Source organism: Megalops cyprinoides, chromosome 20, assembly GCF_013368585.1.
Source record: "Megalops cyprinoides isolate fMegCyp1 chromosome 20, fMegCyp1.pri, whole genome shotgun sequence".
Classification (NCBI taxonomy): Eukaryota; Metazoa; Chordata; class Actinopteri; order Elopiformes; family Megalopidae; genus Megalops; species Megalops cyprinoides.
In genome coordinates this window covers 13,136,960-13,158,395 of record NC_050602.1, presented here as the reverse complement: position 1 = coordinate 13,158,395, position 21,436 = coordinate 13,136,960, and the positions used below count along the sequence as shown (strand labels likewise).

General features: G+C 44.3%; 1 protein-coding gene across 3 annotated transcripts; it reads left to right on the top strand.

The window, feature by feature from the left end:
• Positions 1 to 614: 614 nt before the first annotated feature.
• fgf12a (fibroblast growth factor 12a) lies at positions 615 to 21,185 on the top strand. Of its 3 annotated transcripts, none has more exons than XM_036553648.1 (6): positions 615 to 1,847; positions 2,612 to 2,634; positions 4,434 to 4,544; positions 7,002 to 7,105; positions 20,326 to 20,524; positions 20,981 to 21,185. In XM_036553648.1, the coding sequence occupies exons 1-6, from the start codon at positions 1,558 to 1,560 to the stop codon at positions 21,094 to 21,096; spliced, it is 843 nt and encodes a 280-aa protein (XP_036409541.1). In that variant the 5' UTR covers positions 615 to 1,557; the 3' UTR covers positions 21,097 to 21,185. The 3 variants fall into 3 exon arrangements, with proteins under 3 accessions (XP_036409541.1, XP_036409542.1, XP_036409543.1); XM_036553649.1 differs by having other exon boundaries at positions 1,573 to 1,847; positions 2,612 to 2,659; XM_036553650.1 differs by lacking the exon at positions 2,612 to 2,634 and having other exon boundaries at positions 1,573 to 1,847.
• The last annotated feature ends 251 nt before the right edge of the window (positions 21,186 to 21,436 follow it).

Sequence of the window (21,436 nt, the reverse complement as noted above, 5' to 3'; positions counted from 1 at the left end):
GTGTGTCATCAATAGGTATAAGTACCAGTGTGTCATTAATGGTGGACAGTGCCAGTGTGTCATTAATAGCAATGAGTACCAGTTTGTCATCAATGTCAATGAGTGCTAGCGTGTCATCACACGCAGCACCAGTGTCTTTTGCTTTGAACTGGACATTAAGCATGGCTCTGTGCCAACTGGACATCTGTTTTTGAAGTGGTTTAAGTAATAAATCACAGGACGTGGATTCCTTCATCTTAAGAGTCCATTTATCATTACGCAAAAGAAAGCAATGTAACATATCATACAACATCATGCAACACTTGCTGGGGATTGTTGGGGATATTGAATGCTATTACTCTTGGTTGAAGTAGTAGCTTTAGTCCTTCATGAAATACTACCACCTGACTCGATAGTTACTGTCGCAATGTTTGCTGTTGTTAAAACCTAAGAACCCCTGACGCAGGGACGTATCTGACAGTGTGCAATGACAGGGTTAGGGGGCAGCGACAGATTATATTTGAGTGTACAGGAGGTGTAAACCAGGGTCTTAGACTCCCTCACCACCCAGCTCTTTCTCCACCCCCGCCCCCCTTTTCTCTCTCTCTCCCTCTCTCTTGCTCTCCCTCCTCTCTTGCTCTCCCTCTCTCTGCCTCCAAGAATTCCTCATCCAAACCTCAATCACGTATGATTGCGTAGAGAGAAAGCGCTGCAAGCCATTCACCGGGTGCTCGTCACGGGGATTAATCAACACAACCGGCTACTTTGGAAATCGTTTTTATGAATTAATTTTGCATGGTATCAGAAAAATGACGGTTTGATCATTTTTCTTTCATTTAAGAAGAGGATCGTTGGCCAGTGTCTATCGTAGGAATCCAGCATTATTTACTGGACAACGACAACGACAACATGCCGCTGCACTCTGGCAAAATATGATGTCTTTTTCTCAAAGTGGTCAGTGGCACAGGTTGGTGGCTCGCGCGCTGTAGCCTCGGACATCACAATGCTGCGCGAGGCTGCCGCTTCCTCGGTCCAGTCTGGGTCCTGCGTCGTGCCATTTGGTTAAATAAACTATGAAGTTATAGAGCAGCGAATTGGCAGATGCGCGTAATTCTACTATCGAGAAGAATCAGCAACAAACCTTAAGAAAAGTTTCGCGAATGCTTTGCAAAAAACGTGAGAATTTAGCAAACAGGACATAGCAACCAAATGTGGGTCCTATAAATGCATTGTCGTGTTTAAAAGGCACTGCTCGATTCACCTGGAATACGCGCGACTCACTTTCTCCCGAATCGCGCGACAGATTACACGTCCTCTCCAATTAAATCGACGTCAAAGATCCTCACGGCTGTTGCAAATGTACATGTTAGCTTCTTCGTTTAAGTGGTTAACTGAATAATTAACAGATGCCCCATAGAATATCAAAGTGGTTTCTTTGACATATTCCGTGCTTGAATCGCAAAACTACCTGGAAATTGTTCCATAGCGAGGATGCCTTTTAAATCATCAAGATTCACGGGACTCGGTGGATTTCCCGTAGGACCGGAATAATATTTGGTTAATCCCGCACAGTGCTACATGTTACGGGACACATATTTGTATTTGCAATTTATTGCGCCAAGTAGCTGCACCACTCAACCTCTGCCCAGCACCTCGGCTCGCCCGCGGGGAGATGGCCGCGATCGCCAGCTCTCTGATCCGACAGAAACGCCAGGCACGGGAGTCCAACAGCGACCGGGTTTCCACCTCCAAACGCCGCCCGAGCCCCAGCAAAGACCCCCGCTCTCTTTGCGAGAGGCATTTCTTAGGGGTTTTCAGCAAAGTACGATTCTGCAGCGGGAAGAAACGAGCTGTCCGACGGAGACCAGGTCAGTGCTTTAGTTTTAGAATAAACCTCCCCCACCCCAAAGAGGCAGCGGCAGTACCGCAGTCCGGAGCTCCGTCTGACCCAATGGAGCTTAATTCTCCGCGGTGTCAGATCGCGATGCGAAAAATCCACCTGTTCCATCCCTCACGTGTTGTTCCTTATTCAATTCGGCTGAACAACACCGGATTACGTCAAACTATATGTGCATACTCTGTATATGCTGTGGTGTTATAAATGTTGCTGTTTTATATCTGTTGCTAGTATTAGTATTGATTACTACTATCACAATCGTCATCACTGTCGGGGCTCCGCTTTTGCCAGTAATATCCACTTGGCATAATTTCAGTGAATGCACTTCTGTTTAAAACAATACTAAATCCAGAGAGAGAGACAAGTTGCACTGCAATGCAGCAGGGATTATTTAGAGGAAATGTTAACAGGTAAATATTTATCACAGTGGGGTTTACTGCAGTATGGGGAGAGAAGCAGTTATATTGATGAGACACAGTCTCAGTGCCCAGAGCCTAATGGCTTTATTTAGGGTTCCCAGCAAGGGGAGTGGTGCATGTCAATGCGGGTCCTCCACCCACAGCGACAGAGGAACAGATCAGTTGAGTACAGCCATGGTAAATATCAATACTTGCGATGTAGGACAGGCCTAGGATCCTCTGTTTTGAGCATCTTCTCCAGCTGCTTTTGACTTGATCTGACAGCCCTTGTGCCGGATTGTCTGAAAACATGTTGTTTTTCCCTTCTCCCTGTAAGATGCCTCCTCCAACCCTCCACAGGTGCGCCGTAAGGGCGTCAGGCTAGGTCAGTAGCTCAGTCTCCATCTGTGTGCTGTGTTGGTCAGTCACCCCCATCTCGCGCCCACATCGCACCGTGTGCGGGGGGCCCCAGCGCCCCCTCTGCAGTGGCAGTCACTGTGCTGGCCCTATACCCTGCCTCCTCCGAGTGCTTTTCCCAAATCGTATTTTCCTTTCTTTCTGTCTGTCTTTGGAATTTACCTGTGTGGCTTTGTCTAGAGTAAAACAGTGTGAAACTGCAGCAGTACTCTTGTTTTGTGTGTATTGACATGTGTTATATGTATGTTCTGTGCAATGTGATGATTTCGATGGGGGGGGGGGGGGGGGGGGGGGGGTGAACACACCCATTTCATTATCACAAAACCATATGTCCACATTTTTATCAAACTGGACAAGTTTATCTGCATTATTAATATGTGCATTGTTCAAAACAAAACGGCCTTTGTATAAAAAATGTAATTCTTGTTTTGCTAAAGTGAGTAACGATACAAAAACATATTCCCAAGTACACTAAAATGCAGACACACATTTTCATACACACACACACACACACACACATTTGCATGCATCGACATACTCGCAAACACTTGTGCATTGACAGGAACATACCGAAGGGAAATCACATACACACATGCGTACACACACACACACACACACACACACACACACATGCACACGCACACTCTAACAAGCAAACAGAACCCTGCATTTGATATTCTGTCTCTCCTCTTCCACGGGCACAAAGCTGCAGCTCCATCAGGCTTTGCCACATCACGTGTTTGTCTCAGACGACACACTCACACACTGCTCACGTGTGTGTGAGTACTGTACCTGTATATATGTAGCAGTTTCGTCTGTGTTAAGAGCACTGTATGAATGAGGGAATGAAGCAACTGTTTTCTTTTTCTTTCCTTTCTATTTGTTCTTAATACGGTATGTATGAAGCTGTTGTTTCTTTGTTGAGCCATTACGTATGAAAAAGCTGTCTCTGTGTGTGATTGCTCGATGTATAAAGCAGCTCCGTGTCTGAGGACTGCATGTTTCACTGTGTGAGTACTCTGTGTGTGAAGAGGTTGTTTCTGTGTGATTTAGAGGCTCTGATAGATGTTTGGCGGCTAGTTATTGATGGCCCCCTGCTCCGCTCCTCTCTTTGACATCAGAGAAGACAGATCCCGCGGCGTAGATAAATGAGGCCTGTAAAGAATGTTCCAGAGCTGATTCACCAGATTCCCTCAGATTTATGGCCTCTAAGACCAAAGCGGCCCCCCTCATTAATTAAGAACATTTAGCCAATAAAAGAAGCAATTAGATACACTATCTGAGCAGAGTGCAGTAGGACAGGTCAGGGTCAGGTCATGGGGCCCCCTTAAGCAGCCCCAGTATTGTTCTTTAGGGGATCCCTTGTCCTCACCAGCTGGTCCACCTGTCTGTACTATCTCAACCTGTCTCTTTACTGACTGATCCACACCTACCCTTTCTATCTCACCAATTCCCTCAAGTGTTCAGAGCCGTACCTGTGTTGTCAGGTCATGTGTAATATGTCCAATGATTTCTCGTTCCCCAGGCCAAGCAGGATGGGGTCTTCAAAAATAGCATCTTTTCGGGGAAAGCCCCAAATTAATGTCAGTTTAGGGAAGCCCGTTGCAAGGGTCAATGATCCGCGACTCCCACGAAAGAGGGCCAGTGTGGCTGGGTGCGTGAGTGAGATTGATGATGCCACAGGGCGTGTGGGCGGAGTCTGACAGGCCCCCGTGGGGGTGGGGGTGTTTCCTGTTTTCCAGAGCCGCAGCTGAAAGGCATCGTGACCCGACTGTTCAGCCAGCAAGGCTTCTACCTGCAGATGCAGCCGGACGGCACCATCGACGGGAGCAAGGACGAAAACAGCGACCACAGTGAGTCATGGCGCTCCGACCCCCAGCACACACCCCTCCCAGCATGCAACAGTGGGTAAGGAGGGGCAGTGTAGCATAGTGGTAAGGAGCAGGACTCACAACCGAAAGGTTGCCAGTTGCATTCCCCATTGGGGTACTGCTGTTGTACCCTTGGGCAAGGTACTTAACCCAGAATTGTCTCAGTAAACATCCAGCTGTATAAATGGATAATAAGTAAAAAAAATTAACTTATGTAAATCGCTCTGGACAAGAGCATCTGCTAAATGCCAATAATTTAATGTAATGTAATGCTGCATTAGGATTGTATCACAGATCCTCAGAGAAAGAGGGTGAGAATATAAAGAGGTCAAAGCAGAGTCTGAATGTGAAACCGCTACAAAAGTGTCAGTTAAATATGATCTTGCTGCAAACGTATGAGTTTAAAAATGACCCAACCCCAAAGACGACCTCAAAATGACTTTGTGAGGGTACTGGTCGCCTAGAGCTATGTCAGCAGAGTGGTGGATGGAGTCCTTTCCCCTGTCTGTTCCTCAGGAGCCAGCTGTCACGGAAGGTATTGATTTGATCCTGAAAGTGAAAGAAGCTAACCTTTCTCACCTCCTGTCTACACATTGGAAAACTCCTCCCATTTAAAAGAAGGGTGTCACAAGCACCACAGGCATTGGGGGCAGGACCTGACATGAGATTTTAGTCCTTATGTTTTGGTCTTGCTCTGTGTGTTGCTGTCACTTGTGGTTTTGGTCTCAATCTGCATATTGCTCTTCCCTGAGGTGTTGGTCTCACTTGTCTCATTGATCTCGGCCATCATGTTGGTCTCACTTGACATGGTAGCTGTACTGTAGGTGCTCAGTAGGTTGATCTCATTTGAAGTTTTTGTTTCAGTTGCGCTGTCAGTCTTGTTTACCATGTTGGTCTCAGTTGAGCTGTGAGTCTCACTTCCCGTTAGATTTCTTTTAGATGTTGGTCTCTGTCAGCTTGCCGGTCTCAATCCCTGTGATGCTGCTGCTCCCTGTGTTGGTCTCACTGGCAGTGTGTGCCTGACCTGACGTGTTGGTCTTGGTCTGTGAGAAACTCCGACCTCAGTCCTTAGATAAAGGCATACATGAGCACAGTAAACAGCGCTCATCTTCAGTGAATAATTTAGCAAATATAACTAAAAATATCCCTGTCCATTTGTACCAGATGAATAATTCTCTACACATGAAGCTTACAGCTCGAGGATGCTAACTGCGTGATCTGAAGTGCTTGGTATTCATGCCTGGTACTGTTGTATTGATCCATTTAGTGGATTATTAGATTATGACAACCCTAGATCCCTTTGAACTTTTTACATGCTAAAGCGAGGAGAAGCAAAAAGCTGCTTTTCACATGCTTTCAATTCAATCTGAGTATTCCTTTCACTTGAAACATTGTTGGGAAAGCTAGTCAATTAGAGGGGAGTGTGTGGTGTGGTTGGAGTGTTTAGTGGTGAAAAGAGGACCAGCAGCGGGCTTGCTGCAGCCAGAGGCTTTTTCGGGAGAGAAGCTGCTCCCACTTACACCAGGGGATTTTTCCTTCCATCACATCCTCCCGTTTCTGTCTTCATGGATTATATCACAGTTCCTATTTATCAGCAAGGTCCACATGAGCGCATCCAACAGGCTTAGCTCTCTACAATTTACCAGATACATTCTCTCCCCTTTATTACAGTATTATCACCGGACTAGTACCAAAATTGTGCGGATATCTTCACAGGTCACATTAAAATGAGATATCAGCGGGTTGACTAACTGTGCTATGCCACAAATTCCTGATTGCGGAAGCTTTGTCCCGCGTCTCCATGTTCAAACTGATTGGTTGGACCTGAAGTTTCCCATCTCCAGTCTTAACCTGATTGGTTATGCTTTCAGTTTTACTGTCTTCCCCCCTTGATGTGATTGGATATAATGAGAGGTCCTTGTTGTTCAGCCTCTTTCCCCCCCGAGCCTGATCCCTGATTCAGCTCTGTTATCTTCCGTCTCTGGACCTCCACAGCTAATTTACGTGACACCAAAGCTGCCATCGATTTTTATTGAGTGAAATTGAATCAGGGCAGTGGACACCCGCATGTTGGCACCTGCCTTTATTCACGGCCTTTATCTGATGCAGCCATTGCCTCTCAGCCACCTAGAAAGCGCTGTCCCTCAGCAGCTACAGCATTCAGTCTATTTCCCAATGATTATAGGCCTCCGCTCGCCTGAAGCACAAAGACACTGTTTTGACCTTCTGAAAGAAATACACCATCCAGTAGATGTCCATTCAGTCTTCTGCTGTCGGTCGGAGAGGGTTTGTGCGATCTGGCCTACATTTTTTAACAATTCTCTCATATGTGAATGTATCAGGTGTGTGCGTCAAGTGGGGATTCACCATGTGACAGGTTTGAGTGTGACAGGTGACGGGAATGTGCCTAGTGTGTGACCGAGTTTGTGTGTTTTTCAGCCCTGTTTAACCTGATCCCAGTGGGACTGCGAGTGGTGGCCATCCAGGGAGTGAAGGCCGGCCTCTACATCGCCATGAATGGAGAGGGCTTCCTGTACAGCTCAGTAAGACCTGCCTCTTTCTCCTTTTAATGAATGTGTGTTGAGAGAGAGACGGAGAGACAGAAATAGCATGTGTGTGTGTGTGTGTGTGTGTGTGTGTGTGCGCATGTGTGTATGTGTGTATGTGTGTGTGTGTGTGTGTGTACATGTGTATGTGTGTGAATGCATAATAAAATGGTCAGCAAAGCCTCTAAATATCATCATATGTAAGTGCTTGTCATCCTGCCCGCAGATATGATTTTAACACAGTAATCCTCTTTTGTACACAGTGTTGATGTAGGGCTGTGTCAGTCACAGACTGTGTGAGTACAAACCTGTGTTGGTAGAGGAGATTAAAGATCAAAGGTCAAAGATCTCTTTCAGACCTGAGAACATTATACTTCGCTGCTGTTTAATGCTTCCAGCTGGGGGTGCTGCATAAGAGGGGTATTGATGTAAACATATTAAGGCAGCCAGAGCAGGTGAAGATGACCCAGCCAGTTAATGCTATGTATAATAATTATACATAGCATTAATATAATTAATCTTATTTACCAATTTAGCTGATAGCAATGGCCATTTTAGCTGGCTTGTTATAGGTTTTACCTATAAGCTGCTAAGATAACAAGGAATCAAACAACATTTTTTATTCAGTTATCAGTTTTCTTAAGATGGACTTAACTGAAACCTGGTACTTAGGTGGCTTAATACTTACTGTATTAATAGCTAGGAGTCGTTGTTGTCTTGTGATGCATTTCTAACATCTATTTTGTGTGTCTGGTAGTTGCAGAACTTACAGCACAATTATATTACTGTAAATAAGACAATATTCTGATATTTCCGGACATCAACATTCTGAACATCAAGTATATATGTATTCATGAATTGTTACATGAAAATACACTAATGGAGTAAAATATTTAAAACAGATATAGACTCTGTCAGCTACTTTGAGGTTTGAGTTAAATAACCTGGAACACTGACAAGGCAATGCTTTTATTATCTTCAGCTATCTTTGGCACGGCAGGAAGGCATCACTTTTAAGCACGGCAACGATGTCCACATAGCTTCTCTCATGAGAATATAACACTTTCTTATGTATTCCTTTTTGTCGTGTTCTGTGTACTGACCACATGGGTTGGACCAGGGCGCTGATCTCAAGCATTGCCACAATTCCTGTCAGTGCAGATTTACCCTCCTTGGAAAAATATTTTTCCCACAGGCAGCAGTGAAGCCAAGGGCCACAGGCTTGTTTTGCAGGGTGGTAGGGAGTCTCCTAACAAGAAGGTGGCTCTGTATGGTCTTGGCAGGGTTTATGCACATGTGGATGAGGGACTTTAAGGCAGGGCTTTGCATGCAGGTGAATGATGTGGGTAGTTGCTGAGCTGAGTGAAAGCTATGTACTGTCACTTAGCATGGTCTCATACTGGGGCAGAGAAACTTTTTTTTCTTATGTCTGTAGATTTAAAAATAGGCAGAACTGCTAAACAGTTTCTGTGGTGACCGTAACATTATTTGATTTAGCATGCTCATACCATAGAACACTGCTATATATTATTATTGTGTAGAGGTACACTACAGAATGGAACAGAGTAATTGTGGTTAAACACATTCATATAATTTGCACTCCTCCTGTCATGAGACACAGAGAAATATCCAGAGATACGGTGAGATAGGGTGGCTGATTAAATCTCAGTGTCTGGGCTTGGCAATGGTCAATGTATTTTAATACAGTAGATATTCTCTGATATGACAGTCCTTTTGAGGACTGCCAGGATATTAGTATGAAATGTATATACTTATCAGTACATATCAGTATATCTCTTGAGCTAAAGAACATATAGAATTTTTTCCATGGTTGTCATCAATCAATATATTTATGGAAATATTTTCCCTTTTTTATGGATGGTTGGTCATCACAGGTGTCTACTTGTAGGTCATCACATCAAAATAAAGTTCCCCATTAAATATGGATCAAAGTTCACAATTATTCCAGATCAAAGCCCCCCCCCCCCCCCACTGAATTCAGATCAAAGCCTGAATTAAATCCACATCAAAGTCCTGATTCAATTCACATCTAAATCCCCATTAAATCCAGATCAAAGTCCCCATGCAGAGGCGTCTCTTGGGGGCAACTGGCGCACGGTGCAGTGCTTCTCAAAGCCCCTGCAGGGAGACGTGCCCATGCCAAAGGAGCCTGGGGCATCTACAGAAAGCCTGCTGAAGATTACACACTCAGACAGAGAGAGAGAGAGGGAGAGAGCTCTCCTGCAAAGCTCCTCCACACTTATCCTACTTTGAAATCTCTTCGTATCACCTCGGTGATGCCACAGTACAACTGCACTGAAAGGATACCGCCTTCATTCGGCTAATCACTGCTTATTAAGGGGAGAGGACAGAGTATCCAGCTCTTTAAACAGATAATGAAAAAAAAATGTTAGCCATTTGGATCACCCTGCTCAGCAAATGATGATTATTGTTGTTGCGTTATTATTATTACTCTTATCAAAGAATAAGAATAAGAATAAGAATAAGAATAGTTGCATATCTACAAAAATAGATTTTTAGAGGAGAATATCTCCATAACTCATGTACAGTAGACTGTTGAATTCAGAATCCTGGCAGCAGTCAAAGGTTCAAAAGAACTGGTGTGCAGCGGAGTGTGCAGTAGCACTGTGGAGACTGGAGTTTCCATTAGTATTTATTATTAACAGCTTCCACTATTCCTGCACAATAAGTGTCTCCCACAACTCCTCACATCCAGGAGCTGTCATCACAGAACTGCACTAGCACCGTTGAGAGGTCTGTCCACAGCACAGCGGCCAACAGCAGGCAGGGTGTCTCTCTTCCTGTCTATCTGTCTCATCCTCCTTCACACACACTGTATTCTGCAGGCTGGTCATGTTTTCATTGCTGTATTGAATCTCTCCACAGGGAGGCTTCCTGTTAGTCCTCTGTACCCAGGAGATTGCCAGGGAGGTCCTCAGATGCACTCAAGTTTGTTGTGAAGCTAATCCCAATGGAAATGCAAATACTGTGTTTAGGGGTGAATAAAAGTTCTTTCTTCTCGTTTTTGTCCACCTGCTTTGGCTTTTTGGTGACACCGACCAATATGGCCTTGGTCCTAATTTACATTTAGCTGAACTGATGCATTGAAGCAGATGGAGGTCACAATGCAATGAGGGGAAAATGTATTTTGTGATTTATGAATATTGAATATCAATACTGCAGATTTTCACAGTGGACATTTGAGATAATACTACAAGAAAATGATTCCAAATAAAGTCATAAATGAGCACATAAGTGTGCAGCATGAAAGACAACATCATGAACATCATGAACCACCCATATATGACAGAGGAGCTCTATGTCAGTGTTGGCTCACCTCATTTTGGTATTGTTACCTGGAAATGGTTGTCATTTATAGTTGACTAATTTACATACTCCATTTCGTGACTTAGATCCAAAATCCATGTTATTTTATTTATTTAATAAGGAACATGAGAATTTAAGGCTCTAATGACAAAGTTGTCAGTTCTGGAATGATGGGGTTCTGTGGTCTGTAATGATGTGATTCACATTTGTCTATTGCAACACAGAAACTCCTGCCATTTCCTGATCTGATTTCTGGACATATTTGTCTTCTCTGTCAGTGGTCAGTAGATGTGGAAGGCCGCGTTTCTGTTCTTATTCTGTGTGTTGATTCTATTGGCCTCATTCAGATATACCTGAGTTATGTCACGTTGGTCCATTACTTCCTTGCATGTGATGGAGATAGTAGAGTCTTTGCACTAATGAAGGGGGAAAACTGTGAAAAACAAAATCCCCTGTCACATATCACCTGTGATCTGGTAGCCACCTCAACAGGTTTCCCTTCGAGAACGTCATACCCCACCCAGGGGAGCAGTCACTATGACATCACACTGTGACATTGTTTCCTTTCTTTATGGTGCAGGTGCTTTAGTCTGGGGCATATGGCCTCTCTGCTGCTGCTCACAGCCTGGGCCACTGATTGATTGGGTTCAGTTTTCTTACAGCTGCTGATCCTGCTGCTGCAGCCAGATTCTATATAGTACAAACCCCCTGTGCCCGTGCCCAGAGAGCTGATAGCGTGCCAAGGAGTCATGCTTTTCCGCACTGTCAGCCCCTTTCAAATCCGATCTAATCTTGACATCTATTGTTAAATAGTTTGTGCTTCAAGCCTGTGAGCCAAACACTGAGTGTGGTTTGAGAGCCACAGGCACTGAAGACCTTTGCTTCAAAAGCCCCGCGAGCTTCAATCAGATGCCCTGATTCAGGAGAACACCCTGTTTTGATCAGTCGCCCTTTTTCAGGCATTATTCTGCTTCAGAACACCGTTTCAGGGAGTTGCCCTGTTTAAAACGGTCTTCCTGTCTCCGTCAGTCACCCTGCGTGCTTACCAGTTTGTCGGTGGAGGCAATTCCTCACTTGCCAGCCAGGATGAAAAAAAAAAAATCAACTTGCAAACAAACACCCACGTTCTTGACGAAAACCCATTGCGATCCGTAGTGCTGCCAATGGGACGAGCTCACACGTGGGGTTTGCACTCGTACTCCACTCACGCTGCTTCTACACTCCGCTTACAAGTGGCTTAGTCAGCACTCAAAGTCGCTGTCATTTAATTATGGCCATTGAGCCATGAAAGGATAGGTCTGGAGTAGCAGCATCTGGAGAGTGACAGCGCTTCTCCCAAAGAGGGATACAGAGAGAGAGGGGGGGTGACTATAACACAAAGAGAGAGTCGCACAAAAGACGATACAGGAGAGATTCAGTGGGGCTATAGCATGGAGAAAGGGAGACAGACCGTAATACAGAGACAGAGACTTTTGAGTTTATGTCAACATTATTTTAATTGTTTACATAACAGATTTACAAATTTACATCTTTGCGAACCATCAGTCTCCTAGAGGCCTTTCCTAGGTCTACGTGTTCATTCCCACTTGCATGCTTAGCCTTACCAAACAAGTGTCTTAGGTACCAAATCAGTAGCCTTTTAGAAACAAAATACTTCTAGCTCCGGACACTCCACCCTTCACATAAAAGTATGCGCCATTTCCCTCAGGATACGGCTGTCATGATATGGAATACTCTGAGACATGTGTAGCTGCAAGGATATCTCCCAGCTGCAGAAAGGCCTCCCTCCTGTATTTGTATTTAGCTTTGCCCTCCTCCCAGCACAGCTGCACATAGCCAATACTGCCCTGACCAAAAAAAGTTTACCAGAAACATTTTGTAGAATCACAACAAGCCTCCCAGGTGGCTCTGGCATGATCATCTTATGCCAAAGGGGGAGCTGGGATAGCAACCTATTCCACTGAGACAGCTTGGTGCTCACCTTCTCTAAAATGCTGTTCTGTTACCACACCCTACCCAAATATACCCCCAAAGATTTAATCCCAGGGCTTCCAAATGGCTCAGTCACAGAGGAACCTGTCTTGAGTGAAGACTGAATCCCATGCCCTGAGTTTGAAATCAGCTGTGTCATCTGCCATGACAAGAACAAACTGATTTCTTTCTGCTGGGGATAGAGGTGGGTTCATCGACCAGGGTTTCTTAATCTCACCACTCTTAGACACCCTGCAAGTGGGCTAGATGTTGTCAGTGCAGCAGCACCTATCCTACTGCTGGTGCTGACTATACCGTGGTGCACTTTGTTATATTTAGTATGAAAAGTAACTGTTGTGTATCAGGGGATTGTTTTCATCTCACTGTCATCTCACTTCAAACTGTAGAAGTTGTCACAGTGAGAGGAGGCTAATGTGTAAGTGATTTCAAACAGGGCTGCGTAGAGGGAAAAAGCTTAAAAATGCTCCATTAAAACCTCATGAAAGCCCTCGCCAATAAAGCTCCAGAAACATTTGTAGAAATCAGCTGGAAAACCGTCAACCCCAGACACCCGACCTGTGAGTTCCTGCAGGGTAAATCCACTGATCCGAGCTTCTCTCCTCTCAGGGGTTAGTGTAGGGAGGCTGTGATGACTGTGGGTCAGAGCTTTCAGATCTGTAGAGGTCTGATAAAAAATTCACTGCACCTCTGCATTTCTACAAGATTGTATCAGTCACCTTTCAACAGGGTTTATATGGGTTCCTGCTGATAGAGAGAAAAATAGAGACTATGGCACAGAAACATGTTTGAGGTTTGTGAAATCCATGTTTTATTAATAAACCAAACCAGGGAAAAATTGTTTTCAGCCCAGCTGTCAGATACAGCTGTCTTATGGATACCTTACATAATGGATAAACAATGGTAACCTGAAACAAGAAAAGAAAAGAAAACCAACATATTGAAACACCAGTCTGAAATATTTCACCAATATATCATATATATCATATATCACCAATATATCATATCATATGTACACCTACATATATATATATTATATCACCAATTCTCCTTTAAGCATAGGGCACAAGTTGTCATTTTGGCACTGCCTATATCCAAGGTTTCTGGAAGGTATTGGTCAGTAAATAGTATTCAAATTATTTGAGAAAAGAAACCGAAGCACCAGCTGCAGTGAACACACATGTGCAGCATGTTCTCTTTTCACAGGCAGCTGTGAATACAGCTTTATGGACAGTTGTTTTTCTCATAGAAATGAGGCCTCAGATTTGTCTTCAGTCACCCTCTGTTTCATGAATGTGAATGCAATTGCCATGGTAATAAGGGGCTGCTTTGCAGATGGAAGAGCCTTTCAGCTTTGTCCTTATATAACACAGAATCCAGGGACATATGCAGGCCGATTTAAAAGTTTGACAAGTTACCGCTCAGAGAGAGCACTTTCTGTCACAACAATTTTCACTTCCTGCATTGAATTACCATCTCATTGGAAAGGAGCCCCACAGCGGCATGTATCAACTTGGTAACTTGCACTGCAAAGTGGTGTGTATATCTGTGTGTGTGTGTGTGTGTGTGTGTGTGTGTGTGTGTGTGTGTGTGTGTGTGTGTGTGCATGTCTGCGTACGTGTGTTTGTGTGTACCCCTGTGTCTGCGCATGTGCGTGTGTACAGGCATGCATGTGTTTGCATATGTGCATATGTGAGTGTTTACCCCTCAGAGTGTGGCCATTCCTGCATGCTCCTCATCCCAGAATCAGTGATATGTTTGGGGAGATCTCAGCTTTGATGCTTTCCTTTCTCTGGGCTCTCCTTCAGGATTCTGCGCTGCTGGCAAAATCCTTTTAGAGGTTCAAGGTTACTAAAGGTTTCCGGAGCGTCACATATCTCCTCAGGTGTTTCATGAGATGGTCTGGAATACCCACCTGAACACCCCTGCAGATTATGGAAACATGAGACTCAGTCATGCTGCTGATTAAACACGCAATACGAGGAAACGGCAAACTCCTTTGTGAAAGGGAGTCTTGTGCTTAATAGTGATTGTAGCCAAGGTTTTTGTCTGTGTATGTGTGTGCGAGTGTGTGTATTTGTGTGTGTGTGTGTGTGTGTGTGTGCATGAGTGTGTGTGTGTATGTGTGTTTTGTTTCTTAGGATCCCCTTCACAAAGTGCTGCTTTGGATAATCAATCAATAATTCTGTACTTTGTTTCCTTTATCAGTGATGACTTCTTTAAGCTATGGCACTGTCCACCTGAACTGGAAAGTTCAGAGCTGCTCTGTTAGGTCTTTTTGTTTTGACCTCAAGTGTGTTCAGGCTTGCAGCAATTGACTTGCAATTGATTCACATCATGTCTCTTTTCAAACTAACAGTACTTTGCACAGTTTAGGTCAGCTTTGTTTCAGACCTGGAAATTACAGTTGAACATGAATTCAGTTACAGATGAAATCAAGTTTATTTACTGCTTGTACAGTTACATACAGACTAATATTCTGTTGGTTTCGCATTGCATTCGATTCACTTGCCATTTATCTGCAGTGGAAATTCTCGGGAGAATATACTGGTATGATGGAGAATACCGCCTCCTTAAACACTTTGTTCTTGTTTTCCTGTATGCAGTTGGGTGCTTTGATCAATTAGTGCAAGTGGAAATGGAACACAGTGAAAATCTGGCATCTGTAAGCGCAAGACACTATCCTTTTGGAAAAAGGCAACACAAAAGGCAGACAAAAACATTGTCTTAGGAGACCACAATCTGGAGCTCTTTTTGCAGTTTTTTTTCATCTGAACTAGAGTGTGTTTGCTTTCATAATGCACAAATTTTGGTGGACCAGAATCTCAAAAACGCCAATTTCAGTTTCAAATGGTTCAAGAGGACCCCTTCAAAGTAGTTTTGGCTCAATGGTGTGACTTACATCCTAATAAGATTATGTCAATATCAATGTTTCACCTATAGCTCCAAGCAAGCAGAACCATACATCCATTCAAATAAAACAGTCAAGCAAGCAAGATGTGAAAGTGGCCATAGTGTTTTAAGTGTGGTTGTCCTGAGTGGGGTGTTTTCAGCATTAGCCTGTTCCATTGTAGCATGTGCAGCATTGGTGTTTGAAGTCCTGGTGTGTTAAGTTTGAGTCTGCTCAGTCTTGGTGTATATAATTACAGGGAGGGTGTGTGTGGGCGGTGTATATAGGTGTGTGTGTGAGAAAGAGGAACGTATGTGTGTATGAGTGTATGTGCATTGAATCTCCTCCTCTTTCATTATTTATTACAGTTTCTCGGTGACCTACTTTACAGCACAGCGGTAACTACCTCTGTCTCACTGCAGTGTTAAAAAAAACACATCCATCTTTAAATAAGGGCCTGCCGAACCCAAACCTTCAGAGAGGGAGAACCCCGAACTGTCCCCCTCTACCCTTCACCCTTTGCGCCCTTCACTCCTTCAGTCCATTATCCCTCATCCTTTGTGTCCACTCACCCTTCTGGTGGTATTAGCTGAAAGGAGCCCGGGTGGTATTTTGGGAACATGTGTGACACATGTAGGTTGTGAAGTGAATCCTGTTTTGGAGGGGAAACCACCTCTCTTTGGGAGTTTCATTAAAATGAAAATTTTTAATGAGTAGCCACTGAGAGGCACCCATGGGTATGCTGCTTAAATATTGATTTTAGCTGCTGACTGAGTGATTGCAGTGGGCCTGCTGAGGTAATCCCTTTATTGTATTGACTTGTATGTAAAATGTGGTGAGTGTAAGAGGATTGCCTTACATTAGCAAACATCCTGTTTGGTGATTGAGATTGGATGAGGATGAGGAAGAGGTGACCTAAATTCTGAGGTGATTAAACTGGGTCAAAGTCACTGGAACAGAACAGATCAAAACCAGGAGATAGGGCACGGAGCCAACAACTTAAAACCAAACCAGGTGGAGGTGTATGTGTGTGTGTGTGTGTGTGGTGATGAACAGTCAGAGGGTGGGATGATGATGGAATATAAACTGACAAGTGAGTTTCCAGTATCCTGCCAGAATCATGCCCCGTTACATTTGAGTATCAAGGCTCAGAATATTTCAGAAGATCTACTACTGTGCTGGTTCAGGGCCTTTGATACAAGGTGAATCCCCCCCCCCCCCCCCGTGCTACAGAGGAGATGACAATGGGCTTCATTTTAAGCTAAGTGTTCTTTAGATATGAGGGCTGTGACAGGCTTATCTGTCTGTTCTGTTCTTAGAAAGGCCAACATAACTCAACAACCTTATGAAGATGACATTCTCCCAATGTCTCTTCATTTCCCACTCAATGCCCTGAACTCTCTCTAACCTCACACCCCACACGCTCTTGCACACTGTAAAGAATAAAGTGCTAGTCCAAGTAAAGTTTAACTTTGTTTCACCTTTAGGTGAGGCTGGGTCTGTGTTTCAGTATAAAGTTCTGCCCTCACTGAAGCTATGCAATGTTTCAGCATAAAGCTCTGGCTTCATTGAGGCTGGGTGGTGTTACAATACAACATTCCACCCTCAGGGATGCTGGGCTGAGTTACAGTATAAAGCTCCATCCTCAAGGAGGCTTTGAGGTGTTATAGTGTAAAGCTCCACCCTCAGGGAGACTGGGCTGTGTTACAGTATAAAGCTCCACCCTCAGGGAGACTGGGCTGTGTTACAGTATAAAGCTCCACCCTCAGGGAGACTGGGCTGTGTTACAGTATAAAGCTCCATCCTCAGGGAGACTGGGCTGTGTTACAGTGTAAAGCTCCATCCTCTGGGAGACTGGGCTGTGTTACAGTGTAAAGCTCCACCCTCTGGGAGGCTGGGCTGAGTTACAGTGTAAAGCTCCACCCTCTGGGGACTGGGCTGTGTTACAGTGTAAAGCTCCACCCTCATGGAGGCTGGGCTGAGTTACAGTGTAAAGCTCCACCCTCACGGAGGCTGGGCTGTGTTACAGTGTAAAGCTCCACCCTCTGGGAGGCTGGGCTGAGTTACAGTGTAAAGCTTCACCCTCACAGAGGCTGGGCTGTGTTACAGTGTAAAGCTCCACCCTCTGGGAGGCTGGGCTGTGTTGCAGTGTAAAGCTCCACCCTCTGGGAGGCTGGGCTGAGTTACAGTGTAAAGTTCCACCCTCAGGGAGACTGGGCTGTGTTATAGTGTAAAGCTCCACCCTCAGGGGACTGGGCTGTGTTACAGTGTAAAGCTCCACCCTCTGGGGACTGGGCTGTGTTACAGTGTAAAGCTCCACCCTCAGGGAGACTGGGCTGTGTTTCAGCATTCTCATAAGGTGAGCCTGGTGTCCTTCCTGCATTCCCAATGTGACTGAGGCCGCTGTCTAGACAGGAGTCTCGCTCGGCTGGCTCAGCGGTACCTGGTGAATAATAATGACGACTTCTCAACTTCAAAATAAAGGGGCATCTAGAAACAAAAGGAAGCTGTGTTATTTTCTCTCTCTACAATGCAGTTTTGGAGGAATTTATTTAAAATTATTATTGTAGATCAAAAATATGAAATCCAACACAAAACGGTTTATATTATATACTCTTTTGTGTTGGATTTCAGTAATGGATTGAGTAATACATAAAGTAACAGAAATTCTCGTATTTTGTAAGGTATGCTGCATACCTGGAAGAGATATTTTGGATTCTTGATGAATATACATATATTTTTATAATTGGGGTGCCCTTGTGGAACTGAATTTCCAAACAACATAAGGGAGCCTTAAGTGTATCACCTGATGGACTCTGACCAGATGTATCCTCTGATGAGCTGTGACATCTGATGACCACTTGCCCTAGCCACTGAGCCATCTGATATTAAGATCTACAAAGCATTCATAAATCTTCCTTAAAAGAGCAAAGCACTTAGTTTGTGCTTAGCATATGTAGTAACACTTTCACTGGAACGTAGTAGCTACAGATGGTAACTCTTTTGAGATAAAAATGAAAAGCGAATTTTGCATACTGAACCTGGTAGCATTTGGTCCTTGGTTCAGATTTCAACTTCTTACATCTGATAATTCTGTCAATATAAGGTCAGACTCCAGTTACTGTGAGGAATGGTCGGACTCTTGCAACATATGAGAGTGGTTTTATACATGTGGTCTGACAGGGAAATGTTGGAGGATTTTATCGATGTAGTCAGACTTTGGTCACATTTATGAGGCCCTGAACCAACTCCCTGGCTGTAGTTGCTGTGCTGGACAGGGGAGACCTGACCCCCACAGTGGTTACAGAGGCAGGAGTGGCTGCTTCCTGACAGCATGTCAGCAGCCCAGATAACACCCCACTAACCGCCACGCTCCCTGCATACTGAGTGGCCGCTGTGAGATGAGAGTGGTATGGACTGCCTTGGTTTGTAGGGTCTGACTGTGCAGATGGACTCAGGAGGATAAACTCCCTGCAAGGATTGGAACTGGCCCATCAATCAAAGCCAACAACCTTAATATCCCAGAATCCCCTGAGGGTGTGGAGGTCAAAGCAAGAACCAGAACTACACCAGAACTGTTGCAAATCCAGCAGAGATCTGCACCAAAAGACCCAGAACAGAACTATTAAAACACAGACACACACACAGAGACACACACACACACAGACACACAGACACACACACAGGTGCAAAGCAGTGTGAGTCTCACTTCACTGACACAGCAGAGTCTCCAGAGGGAAAACACCTACAGGGTTCCACACACCCCCTCTCAGATTTTATTCAGTTGTGCTTTCTCTCTCTGTCTCTCTCTCAATTCAGTTAAATTCAACGCTGCTTTATTGGTAGGATTAACAAAAGCGGGGCTGCCAAAGCATTCAAGTACAACATGAAATGTAGGTACTAAATAATACAGAATATGTGCATACTTATGCAGGGATGTAGCATATATATACACGCGCATACACACACACATACACACACGCACCCACACACACACAAACACACACACATACACCCACACATGCACATATACACACACACACACACACACACACACACAAACATACATATATATATAAAGGGATTCACCATTACCACCAACATATTTTGTGGTATCATAACGACTGCATGGTACAAAACGTACAGTAAATGCTATTGAACCGTTTTAAAATATTCATAACCTCCAAATTCCTGCAGCACAGTGTCCTCACAGTGCATCGCTCGGGCTGTGAAATCTCTCTCTCTCACTGTCAAACTGAAAATCAAATTCAAATGGGACAAAATATTAAAAATGTGGCTCTAAAGGAAAGGCAAACAGTAGTTTTGCCAATGCAGTTACATACAATATAGAATATAATAATATAAATAGTATATATTTAAAAGGAAGAAAATGCTCTGCCTCTATTCCTCCATCTCTCTCCTCTCCCTCTCTCCCTCAGCAGTGTTATATAATGGTTGCATAAGCACAGATCAGACAGAACTTATTCAGAGATACAGAAACCCAAAATGCCCCTCCTTCCGAGCCTGTCCAGAGCACAGAGAAAAGATAAAAATAGAATTTGAAGATGAAATGATTTGTTTAAAGATGCAAATTCAAAAATGTCTCCCCTATTGACCTTTAATTGGTTATTAAATATGCAGTGCTCCATTACTAAAGTAATGGTGGAGGAGTGACATTATGCTTTAATAGAGTTTGTTGTGAAAGGCATAATACTCTGATAAATGATTGAGCACATCAAATCAGGAGAACTGGGTTCAGGCAGCAGATGCTGAGAAGCAAGGCACACCAATCCAGCACAGCTGATTGACACAGTGTATATGTGGATACCTGGTCAGTGTGCAAACAACAAGAGTGTGCTGATTGTGTTGATTAGGAATGTGTGTAAAGACAGCACATGTGAGTGTGTACTTGTGGTGTTGGGCACTAGGCAATCAGCACTTTTTTGTGACCTGAATGGGATTCATTCTCGCTTATCTTTGTGTTTCCCAGGAAATGTTCACACCAGAGTGCAAGTTCAAGGAGTCTGTGTTCGAGAACTACTATGTCATCTACTCTTCCACGGTGTACCGGCAGCAAGAGTCCGGCCGGGCTTGGTTCCTGGGCCTCACCAAAGAGGGTCAAGTGATGAAGGGGAACCGCGTGAAGAAGACCAAGCCCTCCTCCCATTTTGTCCCCAGACCCATTGAAGGTCAGTTCTCTCTCTGCCCTCACCTTTCCACCATTTCAGCATAGAACTGTTGCAATAGTGGTGCGCTTATCCTAAAAGTCAGTGCTCCTAGCTATCAACATCAATGCCCTAGGCTGCAATATCAGTGCCTCTAGCTCCACTATCAATGTTCCTAGCTGCAGTATCAGTACCCCAGCTGCAGTGTCAGTGCCCCAGGCTCCAGTATCAGTGCTCCTAGGTACAGTATCAGTGCCCTTATCTCTAGTATCGGTGTGTCCAGCATCACTAGTGGTGTTAAGACTGATATACAGAATGTGCACTGAAGGAATTTTATTGTTCTAAAAAAGTTAAGACAGTGAGACGTATTTCCTGTCTATGTGCTGAGAGTATTTTAGATGATGTCTTGTATAAGTGATCAGTACGAGGTACACGGGTGATCTGTAGTTTTCTCTCCCCTGTCTCTCGTTTCTTCCACAGTTTGCATGTACAGAGAGCCGTCACTGCATGAGATTGAAGAGAAGCAGCGTTCCAGGAAAAGTTCAGGGACTCCCACTATGAACGGGGGAAAAGTGGTGAACCAGGACTCCACATAGCAGGACCTAGAGCTGCCCCCCCCCTCAGCGGGCCCCTGCGGCCCCCCTGCGGCCCCCCTGCGGCCCCCTGCACCTGAACTCCTCCTGCATTTCTTACACCGCGTGCAATGGAAAAATGAACACAGAAAAAAAACTGAATTCTTGCCTGTGAAAATATTTTAGACAATATAGAAAAAAATATTTTAAATCAGGACACGAATTTACATTTTATGCAAAAGTCTGTGACACTGAAAAGTTAATCTCATTATTATATTTAGCGTTTCCAAGTTACGCTCTGGAATATAAGCTTTAAGCCATGTTAGAATTTCACGCCTTCATTTCTGAATGCTGTGGCACTTTC

Excerpts from the sequence above, each read along its gene's own strand:
- fgf12a (XM_036553648.1), top strand. The coding sequence starts at position 1,558 with ATGTTACGGGACACATATTTGTATTTGCAATTTATTGCGCCAAGTAGC. Across the intron at positions 1,848-2,611 it reads AGCTGTCCGACGGAGACCAG|ATGCCTCCTCCAACCCTCCA; the intron begins GTCAGTGCTTTA and ends TCTCCCTGTAAG. Across the intron at positions 4,545-7,001 it reads GGACGAAAACAGCGACCACA|CCCTGTTTAACCTGATCCCA; the intron begins GTGAGTCATGGC and ends TGTGTTTTTCAG.